The sequence below is a fragment of the Meles meles genome, chromosome 5 (genome assembly GCF_922984935.1).
Source record: "Meles meles chromosome 5, mMelMel3.1 paternal haplotype, whole genome shotgun sequence".
In the NCBI taxonomy this organism is placed as follows: Eukaryota; Metazoa; Chordata; class Mammalia; order Carnivora; family Mustelidae; genus Meles; species Meles meles.
The window spans coordinates 134,531,755-134,545,464 of NC_060070.1; the positions used below are offsets into that span (position 1 = coordinate 134,531,755).

The 13,710-nt window shown below is 47.3% G+C and overlaps 1 protein-coding gene across 1 annotated transcript in view; it reads left to right on the forward strand.

Moving 5' to 3' along the window:
* Nucleotides 1-11,368: 11,368 nt before the first annotated feature.
* The window catches only part of BMP6 (bone morphogenetic protein 6), a 149,943-nt gene continuing 147,601 nt past the window's right edge, over nucleotides 11,369-13,710 (forward strand). Inside the window, exon 1 of the mRNA XM_046004657.1 lies at nucleotides 11,369-12,858. Coding sequence (XP_045860613.1) covers nucleotides 12,210-12,858 — 649 coding nt within the window. The 5' untranslated portion in view covers nucleotides 11,369-12,209. The remainder of the gene's footprint in view (nucleotides 12,859-13,710) is intronic.

Sequence of the window (13,710 nt, forward strand, 5' to 3'; positions counted from 1 at the left end):
GAAATCTAGCACCTTGAAACAACAAATATCTATTGTCTCACAGTTTCTGTAGGTTAGGAATTTGGGTGCAGCTTAGCTGGGAGTCTCAGACTTGAGGGTCTCTCATGCATTTGCAGGCCAACTGCCAGCCTGGGCTTCAGTCTCATCTGAAGGATCAAGTGAAGGAGGAGCCCTTGCAAGCTCAGTCGTGTAGTTATTGGCAGGATTCAGATCCTCATAGGCCATTGGACTGATAGCCACAGCTCCATTATGGCTGTTGCTTGGCAGGTGGGTCTCCCCACAGGGCAGTTCACAACATGGCAGTTGACTTCCTTCAGAACGAGTGAGTGAGATAGAGTGTCCAAGAAGAAACCATATTCTTGTCATAACCTAATCTCGGAAGGAACATTCCAGTACTTCTCATCCCATCACTGTCATTTTGTATTCATTAAAGTTTAGTTAAGTCCAGATCACACTCAAGGAGAAGAGATTACACAAATTCACAAAAAGCAGGAAGTGAGGCTTATTGGGGGCCATCTTAGTGGCTTCCTACCAATTTCTCCTCACACCACGAGATATCTCTACTGTCTGCCTTTGAGAACTCCCACTCTTACCTGACAACCTGACCTCCTGTTCTTTAAGAAAATAGATGAGAAGTCATCTTTTATCTTCTTGCAACCAAATCTCACACCTTCTTCATTTTTAGCTATTTTCCCCATCTTTCCTCTTGTTATCACTGACAAAATGTTCTTCCTCCTGCCTCCCTTGTCTCACACACACACACACACACACACACAAATGTCCCTGGGCTCCTTGTCCTCCTCAAGCTATCATCTTATTGCTCTACTTCCATTTACAAAAAACTTTTTGAATAAGTTTTCTTTGCATGGTCCCTCTACACCTCAATTCCCATTCATTCCTTGGCCCTAATCCACCGTGCTTCTGTCCCATCACTTCACTGAAATTATTTTCATCAAAGTCACCCACCCATGATTTCCATATTGCTACGTCCAAGTAGCACTCCCCTATTTTTGATTGCATTCAACATGTGTTTTTCTAATTTTTTATAATTTTTAAAAAGATTTTATTTATTCATTTGACAGAGAGAGAGTCAGGTAGAGGCAGAAGGAGAAGCAGACTCCCTGCTAAGCAGGGAGCCTGATATGGGACTTGATCCCAGGACCCTGGGATAATGATCTGAGCCGAAGGCAGATGCTTAACCGACTTAGTCACCAAGGTGCCCCTGTATCCAACAGGGCATCTAACCATTCCTACTCTCCTTTCTGGATTTCCACAACACTACATTTTCATCATGATATATTTTTTTCTAATCATTCTGGTCACTCCTTTTCTTCTCATTTGTTGGTTTCTCTTGTATCTGCATCCTAACTGGTGGTGTTTCCCAGGGCTCAGTTCTGTGTCTTCCTTCTCTCCCTCTCTCCATAAGTGACCTCACCCACTCCTGGGGTTTTAAATATTATTTATATGTAGATGAACCTGAAATGAATTTGTTCGGCCAATGCTCCCTCTGAACTTTGGAAAGGATTCTCTAACTGCTTACTTGGTAATTCCACTTAGAAATCTCAAGGGGACCTCAAATGTAATGTCTATAACAGATTTTCTGTTTTCCAACTTCTGTCTCCCTATTTCTCTCCCGAGTTCCCCACATCAATAAATGGAGCCACCAGCCCCTCTGTTTGCTCGAGTATAAATCCTTAAATCCTCTTCTTCTTCCATCCGCCGTTCCAGACTGTCACCAAATCCTCTACTTTATCTGCTTTCAAATGTATGACTATTCCAGCCTTGCTCCTCCACTATCTCTACCCTAACCTAAGCCACCATCTTGTCACCTGGTTTATTACTGTCGTCCCCCGCTGGGCTTCCTGCCCTGCAAAGGAACAGATTAAATCGTTTAGAAATACTGTCTCGGGCTGTGTTTCTCTTGGATAAAACCCTTTGGTGCTGCTCCCTTATCTTTTGTAACATCTAAATTTCTCAAAATATTTTATGGCATGTCTTTTGCTTATCTTTTCAACCTCAGATCATTGCATTCACCCTGCATGTACTCCTTGCCAGTGGGGTTGGCTCTCGTAATTTCTTAAGCACACTGAGTTCTCTGTTTCCAGGTCTTTGCACAGACTGTTCCTTCAGCCTGCCATGCCTTCCTTCCCTTTCTCCCCGCTCCCTCCCGGTGGGCTCGTGCATTTGTCAAAAGTAGTAATTACAGATTTAGACATTTCTTTATTGATTGCCTATTTTGTCATGCCGTAAGCCCCATACGGACAAAGTCCATGTCTGCTTTGTTCACACTGGTCTATCCAACACCAAGCACTTTGGAAGTACTTAGTAAATGTCCACAAATGAACAATCTCCTTGTTGTGCTCCAGTCTCAACCGAAAAATTACGTTCTTAACAACTTTCCCAGGCCATGGAGTCACATTTAACAGAAGATCGAACCCTCAGTAAATTTTAAAGTGCACAGCAGAGTATGTTTAACCATGGACACAATATTGTACGGCACATCTCTAGAACTTACTCATCTTGCATAACTAGAACACTATAGTCTTAGAGAAGATGTTTGACTTGCTCTGCTAAAAAGCTAGAGAAATGACACAGAGCCAAAGTTGTTATGGCAAGATGCTTTAGACACACACACCTCTGTAAACGTGGGAAGTGATAATAATACCATTTTCTTAGTTTAATAAGTAGCATTTCGATTTCCCTTCAGCTCATTTCCAACGACAGGGACAGAGCCCATTCTTTCCTTGCAAAGTGCTGAGCTGACCGGAGCCCCATCCTACTGATGTCATCTGGAAGAGCTTCCTCGTACGGATCCTGGGGAGTCTGAATTTGAAACAGGTGGATGTATGCATTTGAAAGAATCTATTCCAGATGCCAGAAGATTCAGTTCTGGTGAGAGTCGTGAAGGAAAATTATGAGAACAAGTGTCCTATTCACATGCTAGGAAAATAAATGTTTTACTAATCCTTAAATAACATTTTACTCTGAGGTGTATTGGCAAATTTTAGTTTTATTTCTGTATGAAAGTCTCATTTTTATGGGTGTGATTAAAGGAGTAGAGGGGACTGCTAAAATTAGTTTCTGTTATCCCAGGTTAATGTCTGTGTAGGAAGAGAATAATATACATAGTTTTAAAGCCCTTACATTTTAGTTATATTTAGTGAATATTTTAACACATATTATCATTGGCTACAAGTTAGTTTAACTATTATAAATGCACACACTTTTCTGTGTTATGGGGTCTTCTCACGGTAGAGAAAGTAGTCAGGAAGGGGTCCTATGTGTTCTCTTCTCCCAGCCAAGGCCCTAACCAATAAAATTCTATGATTAAACTCATGCTTATTACTACGTTCCAGGCACTGTGCTAAGTGCTGAGATACAACAGGGCTTACAGTCTAGATTTCCCTCTCTCTTTTTTAAGGATTTTATGTATTTATTTGAGAGAGAGAGAGAAAGCGAGAAAGCGAGTGCAGAAGCTGGAGAAGAGACAGAGGGAGAGGGAAAAGCAGACACTGCTGAGCAGAGAGCCTGATGTGGGACTCGATCCCAGGACCCTGGGATCATGACCTGAGCTGAAGGCAGACTTAACCGACTGAGCCACTCAGGCCTCCCCCAAGCAGCAATTTCTACTTATTTCTGGAATATACCACACGACACATACTGGAGGAAATTTGGCTTATTCAGCTAAAAGGGAAAATGAATGTGTACTCATCCACAGGGAGAAGGAGTGAACACACTCATTATGCCGTTGTTGGAGGAAGAGATCCAGGAACCAGCATTTTAGAAGTTGGCTCCAAGATAGCCTTCTCATCTTGAAGGCCTCCCTTCCCCACCGAGAGACACCTGATAGCCTGGACTGGGGAAGGCTCACCTGTCTCTTAAGGCAGTACCGGCAGGGCCAATGGAAACCCCAGCAGCACCAGATAAGCCATGCAGATAAAAATAACACCACCAATCTGACAATTAAATTGCCATTGGAACGATGCTACAAAAGTAGGCCAGGACCTTCATGCTGAACCCAAACAGGGCAAATAAAATAAAAGATGTAAATGGGACCCAGAGACTCCTAATGTAACAGAACAAATGTCCAGGATACAATTTTTAAATTTTTTAAAAATTTAAATTCAGTTAGCCAACACGGAATACATCATTAGTTTTAGAGGTAGAGATCAGTGATGCATCAGCTGCATATAACACCCAGTGCTCATTCCATCACGTGCCATCTTTAATGTCCATCACCCAGTTAGTCTGTCCCCACACCCACCTCCCCTCCAGCAACCCTCAGTTAGGTTCCTATGCTTATGAGTGTCTCATGGTTCTTCTCCCTCTTTGATGACTTCCCATTCAGTTTTTTTTTTAAATCATGCATCATATGAAGAAGGAAGAAAATCATGACTTACATGACAAAGGACGATGAGCTGATCCCAACATCGAGATCAATCAGTTGTTGGATTATCCTTATCCAAATCATCAAGGACTTAAAAGCAGCTGTTGTTAAAAAAAAAAAAAAAGCTTCCATAATCAATTACAAGTTCTCCGAAAACAAATGAAAGAGCAGAAAGTCTCAGCAAAGAAACAGAAGTTATTAAAAAAAAAAAAACTAAAGAGAAGTGTTAGAACTGGAGGAAAGCACTTACAGATGTAAAACGCTCAAAGGACACGGCTGAGCCTTAATTCTTTCATCCTAAGATTAAAGTCATAGGAATAATTTTAAAAATAAACACTTTTAGTATAATTTAAAATGTACAGAAAAGTTGCCGAGTTAGTACAGGGAGTTTCTATAAATCCCACACCCAGTGCATCTGGTTATTAACATCTTACATCATTTGGTGCATTTGTCCCAACTAAAAAACCAATGTTGATCTATTACTATTCACTAAACTCCATATTTTATTCAGATTCCATTAGCTATTACTTAGTATCCTTTGCGTGTGTGTGTGCTCCAATATTCCACCCAGGTAACAGCATTTATAGGAGTCCTTATAATATTAGTGTCAGTGGCCAGGCTTCTCGTCTTAGAAGAGATTTTTATCCTCAGAGGTGGAGCTGTTCTATTACTAAATAGGGAATCTTGCTGCAAGCCTGTTAGGGAACTTGTCTCGAAGCTATTCTTGAGAACATACTGTTCATTCTGATCGTCTTTTGTAACAGGGATGCTGATGGAGATGGGTTATTTAAGATCCCTCAGGCCACTCCTGATCCATCAGCGTATTAACCCACAGTCGCCAGAACATGAATGCTCTTCTCCTCCACCCACAGCAAATTCCCACTGCTGCCCCAGGCCTTGTGCAATAGGGGAAGCCACGCTTTGCTGGCGCCATACAAGGGAAGAAACTGTTGGCATGACTTGTTTTTCCATGCAATTGGCATTGGGGTCTACCTCCAAAATATGTCTGGAATCCAACCACTTTTCTCTCTCCATTGCTTCCATCTGAGGTCCCCTAGGAGCCACCATTATCTCCCACCTGACTATTAATGATAATTTCTCTCCTAGTCCCCCTGATTCTGGCCTGGCCCCTCTGTAGAACATTCTCAACACAGTGGCTTGGGAGGCTCTGTTAAAATTTAAGGTGGCGCATGTCACTCTTTTCCAAACCATCCAATGACCCTCCTTCTTGTGCTTGTCCTTGTTGATGTCGTTGGTGGTGGTGGTAGTGGCCCTTGATTGTTTTTTAGTCAAACCTTTTTATTGTAGTATAACAAAATATATACAGAAAAGTGTACAAATCATATGTGTGCCACTCAGTGAATTGTCAAAATTGACCACTCCTGTGTAACCACCATCCAAGAAAAGAAATAGGCCAACTCTTGGGAACCTCCCTTTGGTTTCATTCAATAGTTATTCCTACTCTTCTCCCCAAAGGTAACCACTAACTTGGCATCTAGAGTAGTCAGTATAGTCTATTTCTGAATTTTACATAAGTAGAATTAGATTAGTTTAGTCAGTATGGTCTATTTCTGAATTTCACATAAGTAGAATTACAGTATGTATTCTTTTGCTTCTGGAGTCCTCTCAGCTTTGTGAGATTTGTCCATCTTCTGTTTTTTTTTGAAATCTGAATCCTTTACAAGGATGCCCAGGGCCCTATGCCATCTTGGCCTCTAATTCCCACCCTTCTTCGTATTCTGTCATAAGTTCCTATTAGTATCCCCTCTCATTTCCTCCGCCCTAGCCTTACTGGCTCCTTTTTCTTCCTCATATTTACCATATGTGTCCCTGCCTCAGTGCCTTTGCACTTACTGTTTTCACTGCTGGGGAAGCTCTTTCTCCAGGTATCATAATGACTGGCTCTCTTTATTGTGACACACCTCTATGCAAGTGCTACCTTCTCAGTGAAGACTTGTCAGGTGACCACCCACATACTTCCTGCCCCCTCTTCTTGGTTTGATTTTTTTTTCCCACAGCACTTATCAAAATACTATATACATATTAGTTTCCACTGTTGGGAAACGAAATATCACAAACGTAGTGGTTTAAAACAATCAAACTTATCCCATAATTGCGTAGATTGAAAGTCCGTTAGGCTTGGCTACTTTCTCTGCCCTTGGTCCCACCAGGCCAAAATCAAGCTGTCAACTGGCTAGGCGCTCTTGTCTGGGAATCTCTGGATGAGAATCCACTTCCAGGCTTGTTCACATTTTAGACAGAATTCAGAGTCAAAACCGTCACTCTTTTCTGGCCAGCTGTTGGCTAAGGTTTTCACTTAGCTTCTAGAGGCACCTGCATTTCTGGGCTTGTGCCCTTTCACCCACAAAACCAGGAAAGACAGACTGAGTCCCTCTCAGGCTGCTACATCTCTTCTGCCTTTCTTTTCTGCTTTTAAGGATCCTAGTGATTACATTAGGCCCACTTGGATAATCCAGAAAAATCTTCCCAATTTATCACCACTTGTTTCGCAATCTTAATTCCACCTGCCACATAAGGTCACATATTTGCAGGTGTAACCCTACAGGCAAGAATTATGGAGACAGCATCCTGCCTACCATAGTATATTTTCTTAGTTGTCTCATTGATTGTTCATCTGAATCTATGAGGGCAGGGATCTTGGACTGCCCGACACATACTAGGTGTGCGAATATTTGTTGAAAGAATGAATGAATGAATGAAGTCTGGGTGATTAGTGTCAACATCTGCCTTCCCATTGGTGCACGTCTTCTTAGACTCTCTCTTCTTCTTTTAAAGATGGTCTTGGCTTTTACTTCAATCTGATTTTACCCAGGCAATGTGGTTTTCCCCGGTCCTCAACACCATTGCTTACAGTGCAGCATGATAATGTCATATTTTCATGGAGCCTCCCAGTTGCAAAAGAGACACATCCAGGACATGGGGTACAAAGAGGACCACAGAATGGAGTGAAACTCTGAGGCCAGCCCGGGCTGTGGAGCCTCAGGCCCTCCCCAGGAGGGCCAAGTGTCCGATGATTTCTTGGAACAGAACTCTTCAGGGATAGTAGAACTAGTCATGGAAATGTCTTAAGCATTGTTTTGCTCAGTTAAAAAAAAATTAAGACTCAGTCTGCACATGTCCTTTATCCAATGAAACATTTAAAAACCATTTAATCATTCAGATGTTTCTGAAGACTCTGTTGCTTAATATTATGTAGACCGCCTAAATCCTAGGACGATAAAGATCTGAGCTTGGCCAAAAATTGGAAAGTACACACAAGTAACAGATTTGCCATTTGGGTTACGGTGTGGAAAAAAAAATCTCTGGAAACAGATTTATGTATTAGTTTTTCACTTTGCCACCAGATGTCCTTCACGAGTAGGAAAATATGATGGCTCGAATGATATTTTGAAGTGTGAATGCCCAGCATTTTTGAATAGTTGACAGAGGAAGGAAAGTGTGAGTGAATATAACTGCTAGCACAGACTTTTGGATGAGACACGTGTTTTGAAGGTTGCCCTATAGGTGTAGCTTTCAGAAGCAATATTTAACTCTCAAATTTTCATCTCTCGCACTCTGCAAACATTTACTCACCGTATTTCCTCTTCCCTCAACTCCAAATCGGTATTTTTGAAATCAGAGCATATTATTCTATTTTGAAATTAATATTAAGAAATAATAAAATCCTCACACAAATATTAGAGATTAAAATGTAGTGTTTGAAGTGGAGTTTTCCAAGGATTCAAGGTGACTGGACCTCAGGCTTTTTTGACACAAGAACAACATGGGTTGTGACACATTCATTCTAAACGCAGCCTTCCTGCATTTGCAAGACCGTTGAGAGGGGACAATGTGTGATTTCGGACAAAACCAAAGGCGGTAATTGCAGTTTATTGGTAACAATATAATTCCAAAGGAAGCGTGGAGTATAGGATATTTAAATTAATAAACAGCATCTTTTAAAAATAGAAATCATTTGACGATGTGTATTTTAAATGTATAACAGAACTCCTCATAAAAGAAACAAGAAGAACTTCTGTTTTAAAGAATTTGTTGTGTGAATTACCCTGTGCATTAATAACACCTAGGGATGGGCTTCTCACCCTCCCCTCAGCGTCACTGAAGTCGGGATAAACCTGTGCTTTATGGTGAGGGGTTCCTCATTCCTTCATTAAATGGGCGGGAGTGGGACAGGCAACCTATTTCCAGAAAACTGAAGGCCATCTGCATGAGATGTCAGCCAAGCAACCAGATGTTTGATGTGGATTGGCTCCCACATCCGGCTTCTTGACCGAATTCCTCCTCTTTCCACCCAGATGTTTTGGAGTCACATACAGAGAACTTAATGAAGCTTGTTCCGGGTGCAGAGGAAGGGGAGGTAATATTTTCGCGTCCTGCAGGGGGCGAAGTTACCTCTGATTTTTCTCCAGTCTGGTCCCACATTTCCAGCAGACTTCAAAGCCAGCTCCTCTCCCTTCACCCCATCCCTCCGGAATTACATCTGGACTTTGTCCAGCATTCCGAGACTTCTCAGGGGGTGCTGGGGAGGGGTCAGAGAAGCGGGGAGTGGGGGAGGTCGTGGGTTAGAGGTTCTTAGCCACCCAGGATTCCAGCTGTCTTGGAAAAGCAGAGGTCCCGATTATGAGGTTGCAAAAACTTGAGAACTGCATCTCTTTATCCCCCTTTGCCCCAATATCCAGACCAAGGGGGTCTCCTAATGTTTTCCAGCCAACAATGTGCTCCTGTTGGGAGTGGTGGGGACACGAGGAGAGCACACCCTCTTTTGTGGCCCTCAGTTGAATGTCCCTTATGATCACTGTCATGTTGCATTTCACATATTTTCCCTCTGGCTCTTACAAGACTTGTGTGCTGTTGTGTTCGTCTTCGGGGGCACCCTCAACACCTCCTTTCTCCAGCACTATTCCTCCCCAGGAACTGAGAGGCCCTCTTGATGGGGATGGGAGGCTCATGGTCGACCTGAATCAGGGCTGTTGCTAAGATGCTTGATATAGAGTCATTAAGTGCCATTTTTGACCCATGTCACAAGGTTCATCTACTTCTAACCAAGTATTTAAGAAAAGGGGAAGATGGTATGTGTGTACGCCTGTGTGTGTTCTCCACTTGTTCCTATGTGCATAGTTAATACGTGCATATCTAATAGATGGGTCACAACTTATTTTTGTGTTTTCAACAGCACAGTCCTACCCAGGTGCCCTTGTCTACGCTCAGGGTTTTACAGTTTTTCAGAGCTTTCCCTTTGCCCTAAAAGGTTGGAGATGCTTTTAGTCTGCTTCTGTATCACTAGAGGTCTTAAGATGAAGGTGTGACTGCATTTGCAAAGGGAGAAGGATCTTGGCAGGAAGTCTACATACACTTACTTGCAAAGATTTCAGATCTTTTGATCAGGACTCTTGGCTTCTGTGATTTTATGCACTGCAGTGATTTTTTATGCCCAAACAAGTCCCATAGAGAAGAAAGAAGTGATGGAGTCTTTTGAATTCTAAGAATCCTGGCGTGCCAGACCAAGAGTGATATTTTCTTTTCACAAGGAAAGAATCCCTGCTCAAGACCTGTCTTCTGTGTTCCTGAAGCTGTGTTACGCTAGGTCAGTGGCTTCAGAACTTTGTAGGACTAAAGACTTCACGCGTAGAAGCAAATCTGAGGTAAGAAATTAAATTTGTAGAATTAAAGACTAAAGGATCACTGTGTCTGAGCTGAGAGCCAGAAAGAGCAGTCCAATGGGTGGGGGGGAGGTGAAGACACTTCCCTGTGAAAAATAGATCCCTTGAAATAAGACAGAAATGCTTATCAGATTTCGATCAGCAGAAACCCCATGATCTCATAAGTCCATGAATCCCACAGTTTATATCTTTTCAGACTGGCTCAGAAATGCCTTGGACTCTGTGAACTAAGACTGTCAGTGAAGGTTTTATTTTCTAACCTGCACACTTTTCACCAAGTAAAAGGTCCTAGTGTTTTAAGTGAATTTGTTTGTAGGCTCTGTAGATTGCTGGGCATTCTTGGATAGTATGAGAGCAGGTGGCTTTGCATCCTGAATGGCCGATGGTGGTGGTGTCTGGGTAGAGGTGTCCCTCTCTGTGACTGAGAAGTGTGCCTGTACACTGTGTCTTCTACGCTTGATCTTGTCTAACGCTGCCGGCAACTTTTCGGCACCCCTATTACCCTGAATGGGAACATGCCAAGCACCTTGATTAGGAATTTTCTATACCACCTCTCCCCAAGTTTTATCTATCTAGCATCATGAAAGCTCTATTGTATAACAAAACATTAAAATGAAAAGTTAACAGAAAACCTGGAGAAGCACGGAAATATTTCCAAGAAAAGTAGCGGGTGGCTACTATATTACCTAATTACCCATTTTCTTTAAGGTGCTAGCTTAAGAAGCCAAACCAAAGCTGATCTGAAGAGATAAATTAAGGGATTTGGCCCCAAATCCCCAGGACACCGGCTCCGGTTTACATTTTGCCCTCTTTGTGGCCTGTTTGTGAGCAGCTTCTTGGAGGGTGTGTCCCAACTTCGCTGCCTTAGAGTCAGGAGTCTGCCTCTATTACAGCCGTCAAGAGACACCAAGTACTAGAAACTACTCCTGCTGTTCCTCTGTAAATACAGGTGGCATTGATTTGGCTTTTTAGTTAAATCATCAATGCGGGCCTTTTACGCGATTGTAAAAGAGACAGGCTTACATTGGGGTGTTGATTAGATCGTCCTTACTAGCGATGACCTCTTTGCCTTTGCTACCTCGCGCCTACTTTGGGTGCCTCCAAGAATTCTCTGTGCTTGAAACCTACGCGCGGCCGAGGCACGCCTCCCTGGAGAGGGAGGGTGAAAGAAGGGGGCGGGCCTTTTTAAATGCAGGCGAGGGTTGCCTCTTCATTGGCTGCCAAGCTGTCTGTTACCCAAGAGGGCAGGGACTCTCGGGGGCTGGAGTGCTGTACCTGAGCGAGACGCGCACCAGAAAGCCCACGTTGGCCGCTGCGGGGAGCGCAGCGCCGAGAGGCGGGAGACTCCGAATTCCCGCGCCGTTGCCTCGGTCCCTGCTCCGCGCGCGGGTCCTGTTCCCTCCCGTCCTGTCTGCGAGCGATGTTTGCGGGGCAGGCGGGAGAGCTCTAAACGGAAAGCAAGATCCTTGCCGCCTCCCCTTGGGGGTTCGAGCAGCGCGCGGAGATTCTGCGGGGCAGCGACAGTGCCCGAGGGCGGAGGGGCGCGGAGTTTGTGAGCGGGAAGGAAGTTAAGCCTCGCGGAGAAGATTGGCATCTCGGGACGCCGTGTCGCCGCAGCCTGGGCCCCACGGCAGAGTAAACTTCTCGGCGGCTGTGCGAGCCACGGAGAGGCGTGCGCGAGGATGATGCCGGGCATCTCCCCCAGCTGGTGAGCCTCCCCGCCGCCCCGACTCCCACTCAGCCGCCGAGGAGGGCGCGGGACAACGCACGTGCGCGGGCAGCGAGGCCCGGGAGTGACCGCGCTGTGACCCGCCCAGGGGCGAGGGCGCCGGCTGCAGCGCAGCGGGGACTCGGACGCACCTGGCCTGGACCTTGCGCCTCTAGAGACCTGCGCCGGAGTGTGGGGCTCCCCTCCGAGCGGTTCTCCGCGTGATCTCCCCCCTCGCCTCCCCTCCAGCCTGGGCAACTGGGGGCGCCCCAGAGGACGATGAGAGATAAGGACTGAGGGCCAGGAAGGGGAAGCGAGCCCGCCGAGAGGTGGCGGGGGCTGCTCACGCCAAGGGCCACAGCGGCCGCGCTCCCGCCTCGCTCCGCCGCTCCACGCCTCGCGGGGCCCGCGGGGCCAGTCGGGCCGGGCGGGGATGCTGGGGCGGAGGGCGCAGTGGCTGTGCTGGTGGTGGGGGCTGCTGTGCAGTTGCTGCGGGCCCCCGCCGCTTCGGCCGCCCCTGCCCGCCGCCGCCGCCGCCGCCGCCGCCGGCGGGGGGGCGCTGCTGGGGGACGGCGGGAGCCGGGGCCACGCGGAGCAGCAGCAGCCGCCGCCGCCGCCACCGCAGTCCTCCTCCTCCGGCTTCCTCTACCGGCGGCTCAAGACGCACGAGAAGCGCGAGATGCAGAAGGAGATCCTGTCGGTGCTGGGGCTCCCGCACCGGCCCCGGCCCCTGCACGGCCTCCAGCAGCCGCAGCCCGCTGCGCTCCCTCAGCAGCAGCCTCGTGGGGACCCCCCTCCCGGGCGGCTAAAATCTGCGCCCCTCTTCATGCTGGATCTGTATAACGCCCTGGCCGCGGACGACGAGGAGGACTGGGCGTCGGGAGAGGAGAGGCGGCAGCACGGGCCCCGCGGAGGGGTCGGCTTGTCCCAGCGCCGACAGCCGCCCCCAGGCGCGGTGCCCCGGGTCAACGGCAAGAGCCTCCTGGCCGCGGGACCGGGCGGCGGCGCGTCCCCACTGACGAGCGCCCAGGACAGCGCCTTCCTCAACGACGCGGACATGGTCATGAGCTTTGTGAACCTGGGTAAGGATCTGGGTAGCCTAACGACGAAAACACTCTCCCCATAACGGTCTCTTGGGCCCGGGGAAGGAAGCGAGAGGGTGGAGGAGACCCTGGCACGCGGGCGCTGCAGGCGCAGCGGGGACACCAGGGCAGGCGGCCTGCGCTCCCGTCACCTGCGGCGGGGTGGGCTGCACGTGCGCTTCCCCGCGCCTCCCGCCTGGCTGCGCGCTGGGGCTGCCGGACGCCGCGGGCGGGATGGGGCGTGCCGGGCCTTGGGGCTTTCTGACTGCGGCGTCCGGGCGTCCTCCGCGCTTTTTCCAATAATGCCCGGGCAGGTTAACTCGATTTGAGCAGAAAGTCCCGCCCGAGTGTAGCCATCTGGGAAAGAGAAGTCTTCAGCACTCTTTCCCCGCCTGATTTCTTTTGCACCCTTAAATCTCTGAGTGCCAGTTCCTCCACCGGGATTTTTAGGGAGTCTGATAGCAACTGAGAACTTTGGAAACTTGACGCGATTGTGTTAAGTGGTATCCATGGAATTGGGGGAGGAGGGTTGCAGAGGAAGGTGCCAAAAGAACCTCGGAAGGCATGCCAGACGGGTTTCGTGTGGGTTTGGGACCGGATCCCCAGCCCAGTTGGGGTAACCCATCCAGGATCTTAGTTCACATGCCTTTGGCCGGTGCCCCCAAAGGCTGAACTCCCGATCACTGCTGCCCGAGCTGCACGGGCAGAGAAAGGGTGCGGGTTAGGGGCCGGGGTTGGGCGCTGAGCTGGTCTGAACTGGTTGCCAGGCAACAGAATGGAAATTCAAGGGCGGCTAAATCGGGCTCCGCCACAAATGTTCTGTGGCAAACCCGGACCGAGTCACATAGCCTT